Source organism: Aythya ferina (genome assembly GCF_964211825.1).
Source record: "Aythya ferina genome assembly, chromosome: 1".
NCBI classification, from domain to species: domain Eukaryota; kingdom Metazoa; phylum Chordata; class Aves; order Anseriformes; family Anatidae; genus Aythya; species Aythya ferina.
Window position 1 is genome coordinate 54,972,670 of NC_140296.1, and position 13,669 is coordinate 54,986,338.

General features: G+C 40.5%; 1 protein-coding gene across 1 annotated transcript in view; it reads left to right on the top strand.

The window, feature by feature from the left end:
* Positions 1-12,929, top strand: part of HS6ST3 (heparan sulfate 6-O-sulfotransferase 3) — a 298,903-nt gene extending 285,974 nt beyond the window's left edge. Inside the window, exon 2 of the mRNA XM_084506878.1 lies at positions 7,107-12,929. Within this exon, the coding sequence (XP_084363004.1) occupies positions 7,107-7,812 (706 nt within the window). The 3' untranslated portion in view covers positions 7,813-12,929. The remainder of the gene's footprint in view (positions 1-7,106) is intronic.
* The last annotated feature ends 740 nt before the right edge of the window (positions 12,930-13,669 follow it).

Below are 13,669 nucleotides of genomic sequence, written 5' to 3' on the forward strand. Positions count from 1 at the left end.
ATTTGGTATTTCAGAGGATATTTAAAAAAAAAGTGTTTGCAATTTCTAAACAGAAAAAATCATGACTTTTATGAGTGCTAAAGCAACAGGTTAACGTAATAAAAACTGAAACTGGTAAGAAGTGGTACCCCTCATAACATGCAATGAAATGTGAGATGTCACATTTTGTAAGTGCTTCCCAGTGCCCAAACACCAAATTTCTCTTGACTGTTAACAGACTGTCATCCCAAGTAACTTCTTTTGCAATTGCCTTTGCTTTCCAGAACCAGAAATATGATACCAGTTGTCTGACTCTAAGCCCTCTCCCTATCTTATCTGTCTCCCTATGGCAGACTGTTTTTCTAACTGCTGTTTTGGAGATGTGTGTGAAATAATACAATACTTACCTAAAGCTTGTGTTTATCTGGTGAAAGCTCCAGCTCTTAAAACATGCTTACAAAGAGATAACGCAACTGGTGTATATACAAACATATATACATATTCATATATATATATATGATAGGTACAAAAAGTAACATCATGTAGGTACACTGTAGTTACTTCTCACTCTCTTCAAAATGTTTTGTTACAGGTTAGTTTTCAAGGTTGGCCTGAAGTTCCCACTCTGTGAATACATCTGTGCAGGCAGGCAGACTTTACTGCAGGTGTGGGATTCGCCTTACAGATTGAGACTTCTGTGTAGGTGTCTACATTTAGGCATCTCCAAATCAGCGGGTATCTAAGATCCCACAGTGGTCAATGTGCATAGTGCATTGTATAGGGAGTCTGTACAGTGATACAGCTCATGTCAGTGTTGGCAAGTAATTTTGGCCAGCTGCATCACTCTCCAGATACCACTGACTGGATTGAGCAGCTCCCTGTTGGCTTTAGAGTTTGTTTAGACACTTAGTATTTGGGTACCTTACTCTGGAAGTAGTGTCCTGTCCCACCTCTCAGCAGGCACGTCCTACAGATTTAGCTGCACTGTATGTCACTGGGATAGCAAAAGGAGCAGTTAAACAGCACAAGCTTGTGGCCAATTTGGAAATAGGAAACTGGCCAAATTTTTTCTGGTTGGATTCAAAACCATGGGACAAAATCCCAGAGGAATAATGAGGCACAGCTAATTTTGTACCTCAAAACACAAGCTATAATTCATAGATTTAACTCTGCTGAAGTCAACAACAAATTTCCCTTTATTGTAGAGTAGCTGAGTGTCTATAGGACATTACAGCCACTATCTGAAGTAAGCACAGTGCTCACCATTCCAGTTAAAAAGAGTAGAAGTGGTGGGTGCTCAGGTCCTCTGAAAAACTTGCCCAGTAAGTGTTTTTCCTACATGCTGAATTGGTGATGTATGTGGTAAGAATGGATAAGTATTGACTTCTTCATGGTGACTGCTGTCTTAATGACACTTTCAGTAAAGGACACATACAGAGAAACCCATGACAACCTGAGAGGACAGCTGACAGTATTAAGGTCACAAACTGGTAACAGATGTCTTAGAAAAGCATTCTCATCACAGTGGTCTAGCATCCTCTGGCAGACACTAAGGAACCTATGTGCTGTTGCTACATCACCTTCACAGAAGTCTGCAGGCTGGCCAGTGTTTATCCAGCTTGGTGGATTAGCTGTACAGAGCTTCCTGCAGCCATATGGACATGCATATAGTTTGCGAGCTGCTTCATCGCATTTTCTCTGCAGTGAGGTTGTTCAGAAAAAGAAATAAACAGTTTGGTTTTGTTACATTGGGCGGATTATCTGTAAATTAAGCACAGCATAGATGCAGTGACACTCTGCACAGTAAAGCTGCCAGCCATGAGCTGGTGCATCTGCATTATGCTAGGACGACTTGACCAGTTCGTATCAGCACCAGCCCAACTTCACTTTCTGCCTCCCCTCACCATCGTTGTTGTATGGTCACATTCCCTAATTATTCACATACTGCATTACCCATATTTTTGTTTCACACATTTACCCTCCTCTATGCACCGTTACCCAGACTGATGGAGGATACTTTGCCTGGAGAGGTAGCTGATCCGTGGTTTACTCTGTTATTGCCACTGAAAACGTGGGCTTCTTGATAAAACTGGGAAGCACACAGCTTTCATTCACACAGTGCAGATCTTTCCTAACCCTTCATCTTGTCACCATGTCTGTCATTAGCACAAGCATACTGCCAGGATGGCTTTTGCTGGGCATTTCAGAACTTGCCATGGGAGCACACCCACTTCCAGGACTGAAGCTGCTAACTTCTCATAACAGCTCGGGTCATAAACTTGAACAGGGCTTTTATTTTCCCGGCTACCAGGAAGAACCACAATGTAGATGTCTTTCTTTATGATGCACCTGGGCTTTTCAATCATTTTGGTTCTTCTTTCTTCTGGCTGTTAGCATCTCACAAAATATTCTGCAGTGACTGCCTTTTTCTCCACCTCAGGTATTCCTCCATCCCTGCACCGGCTGCTGTGAGCGTGCTCTTCTCCTTTATGAAACGCATCACCCTTTACACACAAGGCCCTGCCTCAGTATTAAAATGAAGAGGGGGCAGCTCGCTTTTCCCCCACTCAGCCTCCACAAGTGCAGTGTGAGCTCTCCTTGTGCTGGCTGCTCCACACGAGAGCAAGAGTGCCAGGGAAGATGTCATTCATCCTCTTCCCCAGGAGGCCCTACAGGATGTTTTTGTTCTCAATGCGTGGTGATTCTTCACATGTTTAGTAAATCTGCCTCAGCTGGGATGTCTGTTCCATGGTGATAGAAGAGGCAAAATGCCCTGGTTTGGGATCACCCCTACTAATATGCTCCTCTGAAATGAATTTCTAAATCCAGGCAATACTATTGAAGGATTAATGTAAGATTAGAGTATTTATACTAAAATACCTTATAATGTGAAAGAAATACGTGTTCTTGGGTTATAACTAGAAGCTCAGTTTATCTGTTCTATTAATTAAAGGTTTGGGTTGTGGGTTTTGTTTTTTTTCTTTTTCTCCACTAATGCTAATGAAGAGACTGGATTTCATACCGGTGGGACTAGAGCCTTCTGAATTTCCAGGTGGTTTCTAATTCCAGTTTAAATAGTATTATTTCAGATATGGATCTTCTTGAGCTAATAGGAACTACCCTGGTGCTAAGTTTGTGGCTGTGGTCTCTCATGGATTCTCTCTGCAGGCACCTTCTGTGAGCTGCACGCACTATCTTGACTAGGCTATTGCAAGGATTACGAAGTCTGACCACCATGGTGCTTAGCATCCCATCCAAAAAATCAACCATCCTGAAGTGGCCATTTTGCCACTTGCACTTACTGTGATTTTTCATTCCTTGACCACAGCAGCTTATGCTGGATTGCCATATGAATTTTTACACACACAGATGTGAGCACATGGACACACACACATCCATGCTTATATATGTACGTGTACATATATATATATATGTATATAATTTGCATGGTTTTTAATTAATTTGGAAGGTTTTGTGTAAAATATCTTCTCGCTGACATGCCAGCATATTCTGCTTGGTAGTCTTTAAACACTGAAGCTGTCTGTGGCAACAGTTTGAGTAATCAATGATGGAAGTCCATTGAAATGAAGCCAAGAAGTCTGTGATGAGTTAGCTTTGTCAAACCAAGGAAACAGAAGCCAACACTTAGATCTTTGCTGAGTATTTCCCCCAGTGGCTACCTGTGGAGTTTAACGCAGCCATATAATCAAGAGCACGCCTGAAGCAAGGAGGACATTTACACAGACAGGAACAAGTGGACATCTGTATTCAGACTGGCTCAAGCACACTCAATGTACAGTAGACTTGATGCTCTTCTACTGAATAGGGAAGAAAGGGGAAATGGAAGGCAACCTGTCATTTCACTTTTTAATGAACTGCTTCTTGTCTTTATTAAGAGCTGACTCCTCAGACATTCCAATTCTGATTGAAAACTGCATATTATGCACTGGGAGCTCTGAAATGCTGCTCTGTTTAACCCATAAATGTCAACAGTTTCCTGAGATAATTTTGATAATTTTCCAACTGAAACGAATGTGCATAACCTATGTATTTTTATTTATATCATTATTCTACAGAAAAGACATCCTTTTCACTGAAAAAAAAAATAATAGTGAAAGCAGTGCTGTGAGTGCTGGGCAGCATCCCCTATTTGTCTGTGTAGCTTTCTAACAGTGTAACCTAGGATTAGGTGGAAGTAATCTAAGGCCTTCCAACCTTAGGTTTGTTAAAGGTGATAGAAAAGGTGATGGAAAGTCATGAGCAGAAGGTTAAATGGAAGGTTGTGAAGTGTGAACGTGGTGTGGATAGCTGCACTGTTAGTGCCTTGGGAATGAAATGTACATCGGGCTGCTGTTGAAGATTTCCTTCCAGATAAAGAAGCCATTCAGTCTTAACACAAGGAGGCAGCACTCTGCAAGATACGCAAATAAGAAGGAAATTGATCAGGACAGCAGAGCCAGATGCAGAATTCAGGTAGTTACGAGGAGAAGCATTAATGGGCAGGTGAAAGTTTTTTTCCCAGTCTGCTCAAGGGAAGCTGCGGAAGTCACACAAAGACACACTCCTCTCATTTCCCTGCATTTGCTTCGTATTCCTGTTTATTGCACATCAAAGGCATTTACATACCCAGGCATGAAATGGAAATGATTGATGCAAAGGAGATATTTTTGTTAATTGCTGTTGCTCTGAGTCATGCCTGAATGGGACTGCTAGGGATGGGAGAGGAAAGACAGAAATGTTGTTAGAGGTATAAATAATTGTTGAGAGCAACTTTTAAATACATCTGTTACCACATATTCACATCTAAAATTATCCAAAGAGGTGAGAGGCACCAATACAAGGACTAAGCCAATGCTTCGTCTTCATTGGTACAGACGTTGGCAACTGTCCCTGCATTTTTGTCCATTTTTTTCATGTCTGCTGCCTGGATCCTCAATCATTGTCTACAATAGTCCTGTCAGTGCCTGCTGGATGTTACAATAACAATGTCTTATACTCAGAGTTTATGGGTGTTTTGAGAGTTTGGCTGCTTTATCTGCACAATACCAGTGAAATGTCCACTTTTTGTTCTATTGTTTGGAAACAATTCTTAATGTGCTCTCATACATGCATCACAGAGTCAAGGTGAGATGGGCATTCAATTTGAGACAGGAAAGCCATGCTTGAAGTACATAAAGACGGTGTTTTTCATAATGGAGCTATACTTTGGAGCACACAGGAGGATTTCTGGTGCTTCCTACTCTGCAGGAGTAGTGAAAAGGTATTTAAGTAATCTCTCTCTATTGAATGATTGCACAGTCCTTGAGTTCTCTGTTGACGTGAGCTGTGTAAATAACTGAAGTGGGTCCAAACAGCTGAAGTACAATTTGATCATGTGTAGCCAGAAAACCCAAGTCCCATTTTTTTTGGAAATGTCATCCTTTAGGGTATCATCTGACATTAACAGTAATCATGGCTCCCAATTGCAAGTGATAATAAAATATATCTATGGCACTCCCCAGTTTATATCCCTCCACCTGTAACCTTTCTACTGTGAAATAGTTTTTGAAACAACCATTTCCATTAGATAGTAATTCAAGAAATGATCCTGCAGCAGACCATAGTCCACAGTTTGGCCTCATAATCTTATCCCAAAAAGTATATTATATATCCTCTAGGTGAAGAACTCAAAATGAATGAGGACAAAGTGTTCAGCTCTGTTTCCTTTTGCTTTGTCTGAACTGGGGAATATATCTGCATTTTAGGAAATCGTGGGGACATGTCTATCTTAATGACAAACCCAAGGTTTATGGAAAAACTATTTACCATCTTGAGTGGTAGAAAATGGGTGATACCTGAAAAAGAAGGGTATTGGTCTTGGAGATTGTTAGTAGTTTTAAGAATTTTCATTTAACTGGTTATAAGATGCCCCTCACAAAGTGTTGGTTTATTTCCAGTGTAACTTGTCTTGAGCAAGCTTGCCTCCTGCTTATTTGCTTCATACTTGACTAGACTTAAAGAAGAATATTTAGATCAGATTTTTCTTAAGAAATCTTAGGACTCATGATTTGTTAATGTATTGTTTGCAGTCAGATGAGTCACACAAACTCATGAGCTTATTTTTGTACCATTCCGTGTGTTAATTTTAGTCATTAATCTTCTGCTAGTTATTCTAGCTGACAGAAATCATAAGTATTTTGGTTTTGTTTTGTCCTTATGATATCACCCTGTAATTTAGGTTAGTTGTTATTGTATAAAACATTTCCCTGTAAAAATTGCAATCTGTAAAATCCTGTTTGAACCATAGTCAATTGCAGTCCATTTCAGATTGCCATAAATAGATGTACAAATTCAATTCAAGAGCTAAAAGACAAATTGACAATGTGAGTGCTGCAGTTATTTGCTCTATTTCAAATCAATATTTCTTAGTGTCTCTTTTGTATTCTTGACAGGTGAGGTTGAATAATGATAATCTTTATATCAACAAATGCTTTTATACTACATGATTATAACTAATTTCAATCAACCACTTGTCTAAAATTAAGTCACGTGAGTGGATTTGGGGCCTCTCATTATCTTCACTCCCGCCCATTTAATAATAGTGTTCTTCTTAAGTAGGTGGCTCATGCCAGTCTTCCACACGGTGTTATTTTTAGCACTTGCAGCATCCACATTGTATTGCCCATGCTTCTCGTATGTTCTGACCAAGTGCTGTATGGATTATCATCTTGTACACACACGTCACAGTCCAGAAGGAAAGTGACGAGATTATAGAAATCACTTTTTCCAGTTTTCCTGATAGTACTGTCCTCGTTTTAAAGTAGAGGGGAGTACACTTTGGTTAATTGGCTTATACACGAAGTAACTAGCACTGAACAGTTGATAAGTCAAAGTAACTACTTTTCTCTGATAGCTGTTTATTTCCTTTCATTTCTCTCTTTCTTCCAATCTACCTCGTATTTTTTTCACAGGTTTTATCAAGCTTTAAACATTTTACTATCTCAGAAATAGTTGCTTTCAATACCTACCTTATGTTGAAGAAATGAAGGGGGTGGTGGTGGTGGTCACTGGTAATCATTTGACTGGAGAATAAAAAAGGGAAAACCACTGAATCTGTGTTTAAAACCATGTTTAATGATATGTTACAGGAACTTCTATTACATCACGATGCTGAGGGATCCGGTGTCACGATACCTGAGTGAATGGAAGCACGTTCAGAGGGGCGCAACATGGAAAACTTCCCTTCATATGTGTGATGGAAGAAGCCCGACACCAGATGAGCTGCCTACCTGTTACGAGGGCGACGATTGGTCTGGAGTCAGTTTAGAGGAGTTCATGGACTGCAGCTACAACTTAGCCAACAACCGCCAGGTGCGCATGCTGGCAGATCTCAGCCTGGTGGGGTGTTACAACTTGACTTTTATGAACGAGAGCGAGAGGAATATGATTCTTCTCCAAAGCGCCAAGAACAATCTGAAAAACATGGCCTTCTTTGGCCTCACCGAATTTCAGAGGAAAACACAGTATCTCTTCGAGAGGACATTCAACCTGAAGTTCATTTCCCCTTTCACCCAGTTCAACGTTACGCGGGCCTCCAATGTGGACATCGGTGAGGATGTGCGGCAGCGGATAGAGGAGCTGAACTTCTTGGACATGCAGCTGTACGAATACGCCAAGGACCTGTTCTTGCAGCGCTTCCAGTACTCCAAGCAAGAGGAGCATCAGATGAACCGGCTAAAGAGGCGAGAGGAGCGGAGGCTGCTGCGGGAGCAGAGAGCTCATCAGTGGCCAAGGGAAGAGGTGGCAGAAGTTGCCGTTACTGAAGATTACAACAGCCAAGTGGCAAGGTGGTGATGCTCCTCCAGCTTGACTAGCCCATAAGAGGATCAGAGGCTCATACTTTGTGTAACTTGGCTACCTGAAAATCAGCCAAGGAAGGCCAACCGCTTTGGTAAATGAGACAGCATCTGACAGCTACCCTTCCTTGTCTCGGTTTTTGTTGGTTTCTGTCAGTGAGGAGAACTTTTTTTTTTTTCTAACTAGGCATTAATAGTGTTATTAAATAGCAGTAGAATAGATTCCTATCCAAACAGACTTCCTGCAAAGCCCTAAGCTATGAGAATGGGTTGAAGAGAAAGCTATATCCACGACATTAACAGATGTAACCTATACAATCTGAGCTACCAAACCTTGTGCAGGCATGAATCAAAATTGAAAAAAAAATAATCTGTTTTGGTTCCTCTGTGATGTGAGAGCTGGTTTATTTAATATTGTCCTTTGCAACTGTAATGTGTAGCTTTCTAGTGGATGAAATGGAGGTAAACATACTGCCCTTCAAACTTTTACACGCTGTGTTTTGATTAAGGAAAGCATTTGCTGGGCTGATTAAAAAAGACCTAGGAAATGTGGGATTGGTACAGTGCTTGTTCTTTTCTGTAAGCCCTCAGTCAGGGATGATTTGCAAGTGAAGTGGGGGGTTTAACTTATTTTTCTGCAGATGTTAAGAGAATCAAACCCAGTCAGGTAGCAGTCGTCTTTCAGAGTGTGTGTGGCAAAGGGAAAGCCAGAGTGCAAAAACTGAGAAATAAGGTAGGTTCTCGTTGAAGCTGCGCACACATTGCCCATATTACCTGCCTGTCGGCAATGAAATAAGCCTTCACATTCACAAAAGGTGAAGAGGGGCCCAGCAAACTACAGGGAAGAGGAAAGAGAGAGCAGGAAAAGCTTAAATATTAGTGTGACATTATCCAGATTTGCTTTAAAAGCCTGGAGATATATTGTCTGTGAAGATAGGCAGGTTTATGATATAGTCTGTTAAAGTACATTGATTCCAAGTGAATACAATTTAAATTGGTTTTCTCTCTAACTATGGTAGTGGCTACAACATATTAAAAAAAAAAAATCAGCTTTCATTTTTATAGGATAAATAATAGATATGTGGAAAGACTTGATATTTATTACTCTGTATGAAGATTCTTTGTAAATTTATTGCTTTCATGAAGAGAGATCTGCATCTGTTTTTCTTCCTTGTCTACAAAGATTCAATGGGTTCTTCCTCCACACATTGCATTCTTAACTGCATCTATTTATTCTGAGATTTTTTCTTGATTCCATTTGTGGTAGTGGAATTTTAAAAAGAAGGTCCTTTGCATCATAGATCTTTGAGAGATTTTTTTTCCTTCTTCTTCTAGCATAAATCTAAAGCATTAGGAGGAAATTTCTCTAAGTGCCTCAATGTGGCTGCTAAATCAAGATGCTGAAAGTATATTATTGCATGCATGAATGGCTTTTACCTTACAGATTTGCTAATTAGAGATACTGGAGTACCTGATATGGATGCACATTTCTTGGTTATTTTCAAAATTCAAGGGTTTTAGCTAGTCATTTTAATGTGTTGCAGAAAACAAGGCTGATTTTGAAACTTTATCCCTTCATTTCCAAAATGTTATTTTTAGTGCATGCTGTATCTTTTTTAGTTCCAACAATGTTATTGCTATTTATCTATGCACAATATCAAAAACATGATCTAACAATCCTGTTGAGAGTTAATGCATACAATAATATGTTAAACATGGAATATTGTAAAGAATATTAAGAAGTGAAGAAGGCTACTGGGACAATGCCTCATTATCAATGTAGTTTATTAGCAAAGCGCTGCTTTACACCAGTGTGCTACTTTTGTGGTAAGCAGGGAGTTTGGGGCTCTAATGCCTGTTCCCTTGGTGGATCACATGCATCTCCTCCCACCTCTGCCTTCAGAAGGGAAAACACAGGGCAGCAGATAGCCATTCTGCTGCCCAAATGTGGGATGTCCATCTCAGAGAAGACTCCCCTGACCGTTTTGACTGGATCCCCACCGCCTTGAAGAGGCGCTCAGGCTCCTTTCTCACATAGAAACACCTATGTTCAGAGGTTTGAATTGAAACTTTTACAGTCTGAGACTAAAGCTCACTCTGCATGTCCTGTGTGTGGGACAGTGGGGCCACTAAGAGCCAGGCTGGACCAGTACTCTTGCATCTTTAGCACAGCAGTGGCCCTGGCCCTGCAGAGGGCAGGAGGCTTCCTGCTGGTCAAACATTCCCGGGCCCATTGCTGCATCTCCTCCTGTGCTTCAGATCCTGTGGCGAGAGAAGGGATGGGAGCCTGTGGCACCCCATACACCATGTCCAGGATTTGTGAGTGCTCTTTTTGTCTCTGTGAGCACAGGGAGCTGAGGATGCCAGAAGTGACCCTGAAGGGCCCCATGGGGTGGGCAGGAGTCAGGGCTGCTGGTGGGCCTGTGGGAGAGAAACCAAGTGCATGGAATGAAAGATGCAAGCTCATACTTGGATTAAGGAGGAGGATAAACAAGAAAGCAGAATCAGTCCAAGACCATCTTTTGTTGTAAAGCATCCCTAAGCACCCAAGAGTCCCTTTTCTCATGTCCCTGCCTCTTTCCCCTACAGGCCACCTCTCCACACTGCTCACAGCAACAGGGTCCTCTTTTTTCATTTTGAAAACACTGCATTATTTTTTCAGGAGAGAAGAGAGAGAGAGAGAGCAGAAATTGTTCCCTGCAGCCTCACCAGTTGCTGTTAGTATCAGTTTCAGCTCTCTAAGCACACCAACAGTTCTCCAGACTATTCCTTCTGCATGACACAAAACAAAACCTAATGAGGAAAATCAAAGCAGTCTTTGGGCGGTTTGCATTAGCTTTAATAGTTTGGCAATACCTTAATGTGATGCCTAACCTTTTAGTCAGTCATTTCCCAGGAGACAAGATTAGGGTCCTGAAGAGCTGCTAATGTGCTGTAGCATCTATGTTAACAGGATTTGCCTTAATGCTTGGGATTTATTTAAAATTGAAGTTTTTTGTTGTATGTTTTTTTTTTTTTTTTAATTATTTTATTTTTTTATTTCTATTTTCTTTTTTTCTTTCTCCTGGAGCCTGTGTATCATAATTGCACTGGTTGTGCAGGAACGGGCAGCAAGCATCTGGGATCTTGCCATCACCAAAGCCCACGGCTCCAGCAGCTCCCGCCCCAGCTACAGCAGTAGATTCAGCAAACTCCCTTCACTAACACTGCTGCTGTCCTTAGCAGAAATTCTCTGCACATCAAAAATCAAGCAGTTTTAAAATACTTTCAGGCTGACTTCTTCTAAGACACAAGCTTGCAGCTTTTTCCTCTTGGGCACAGCAACCAAAATATTGTAGAGCAAAAGCAGCCTAAAAGCAGAATAAAGGTTCACATCTCTGTTATTCCAGGTCTTCATTGCTCTGACAGCACAGGCTTCCCTGTAATTACAGTGTCTTGTTTAAGATCAGAGAGCAGTGTGTTCCTTTTGAAACCTTCATGAGCAGCGATGCTATAGGATTTCTGTCCATCTTCCTGGCATTATTTTGTTGCTTAAACAAGGCAATTTGGCTTCTGCTACTGCGGTGCTGAAACAAATCTCATTCTTTTGTAATGGAGATGTACGTACTAATCTCTCCCATCGCATCTTCAGCACTGGCTGCCTTTTCCAGTTATAATTTGCTGTAGGCTTGGAGCAGACAGAGAAACATGCTGTGCTGTTAAAACTGGTTCCTGGTAATTTGATGTCTAGTCCAAGAACTTGGCCTATTGCCTATGGGCCATACTTTATTAGAGAAGGAAAATTTGTCCTCTCTTCCCCAGTCATCAGTGCTAACAATAAAAAGCTTTTTCACCATGGGGAAAGGGAAGAAAAGATGGTTTCTCGTGTTTGGTATTACTCACTGCAGTTGTGTTAACAATGAGGTTGGAATAGCCTTGCTAGGGCTTCTACCCAGTATGTGGTATTTATCTGTAGTTCACTCAAAACAGAAGTAGAGAGTGAAAAACTGAAGGAAGTCAGATCCACAGCCAAATTCCTAACTTCAGTGTATCTACTCAACAAAACCAAGTGGCGAGTCACATCACCCTTCAGTCTGAAAGTGTTTCAGAGTGGACATCCTCTACCAGGAGGGTCTTGTTTCCTACACATTTTCAAGAGTAACTGGGAGTGAGTGTGTGTTGTTGGGGACCTTTCTCAAGTTGGCCTTCCTGTTAACACATTTCATTCGGCACTGGTGGGTTCTTGTTTCCCACATCCAGTCCTGTACCAGTACTGAGCACTGATGCTATAAAACTCGTTATCTCACTGGCACTTTTCTCCTCCATTGCCGTTCCTCTGATACACATGAAAATTTTTATTTTTTTTATATTTTATTTTTTGGTATGGGATAGAGAATATCTGTTTTCCAGGTTGGTGGAGATTACCCTGTAAGAGGTCCTGAGATGAATAACCACAATAAAATCATTCTGATAGAGTAGATTGCTGTGTCTGCCTTACCCATGGCAAAAGCATACTCAGAAAAGGTACCCAGCTTGCATTGAAACACTTCCTGTAGTTTGGTTCTTGTAATACTTTCTCAATATTTTGTGGAGAGAAATAGATTCCTACAATAGCCTTCATTTTTGTTTTGTTTTGTTTTGTTTTGTTTTGTTTGTTTTTCTTGGCCATATCACAAGCTCTGTGATTTCAAATAAATCTTTGAAGTGAGAAAATGAATAAATCAGGAGTTCCCATCAGTTGCCATATTTGAGATGAAAGGGTAAATTAATAGACTGTAAATTATTTTATTCTTTAGGGATTTTCCTTCTGTTTATGTGCAATAATGTGTGTGAACTCTGCTACTAAGAGATTGTATTGTGACTAACCATATCTACTTTTATTCCTATTTAAAGGATAGTTTGTAGACCTAGGGGTTTTCATTGATGTAAAGCACAATTTAATGAATTATTTAATGTGTTTAACCATTGTGGTGTCAAAAGCAATTGTTTTCATATATTTATTTGTTGGTGGTTTTCTGTAAATTGATACTCATTAAGAAATCTGTTGAAAATGAAGAAATTTTGTTGAATATTGTTGGGTCCATGAATAACTTATGAGCAACAAATAAACATTGATTGCATTTTTGAAACACTAAAGGTTCCATCTTATCTACATAACCATAAAAGTGACTAAAAATGCTTCTGTTGGGCTGGTTTCAAGCATTAGTGCAGATCCACTATGACCATAATTATGTTTCGTAATAAAATGTACATAGAGGAAAAGCATGTTGGCACAACTTACTCTTTAATTATGTTGGGGCCCAATCAGAAATCTTATGATTGCAATTGACTTTAGCAGGCTTCAACTGAGATTGCATTAAGTCAGGAGGCTTGAGACTTGCATAGTCACTAGCACTAATTCAAGTGACCCCAGTGTCAGAATTTCCATACTTGGATTGAATTAAGACTTAAGCACGCAAATAACTGAAAAAGTGCTGGTGAATTTGTTGGACTTCATTTCTTCGGAAACTGCACAGAGGACCGGTCCCAACTGTCAGGGTAATCTAAGGAGCTACCATGGGGAAGAATGAGAAGCTGCAGTCTGTTGCTTCACCATTGGCCTCATATATATGTCCTTACATCTCCTCTGGTTGCATGAACCATACGAGGAGCCAATTGCATTTTCAGCCACACTATCTCATGTATATGTGTAAATACAATGAACTAGGACAGGGATGGGAACATGGGGGAGCATGGATAGATGTGAATAAGGAGGATACGTGGAAATCTCTTTTACAAAGTAACTCAGGCCCCCTATAAGGTCTCCTCTTTCAGAGTATTTTGGGTCCCTGTTTGTTCCATGACTATTTTATCAGATCAAAACTTCTTCACAGTTC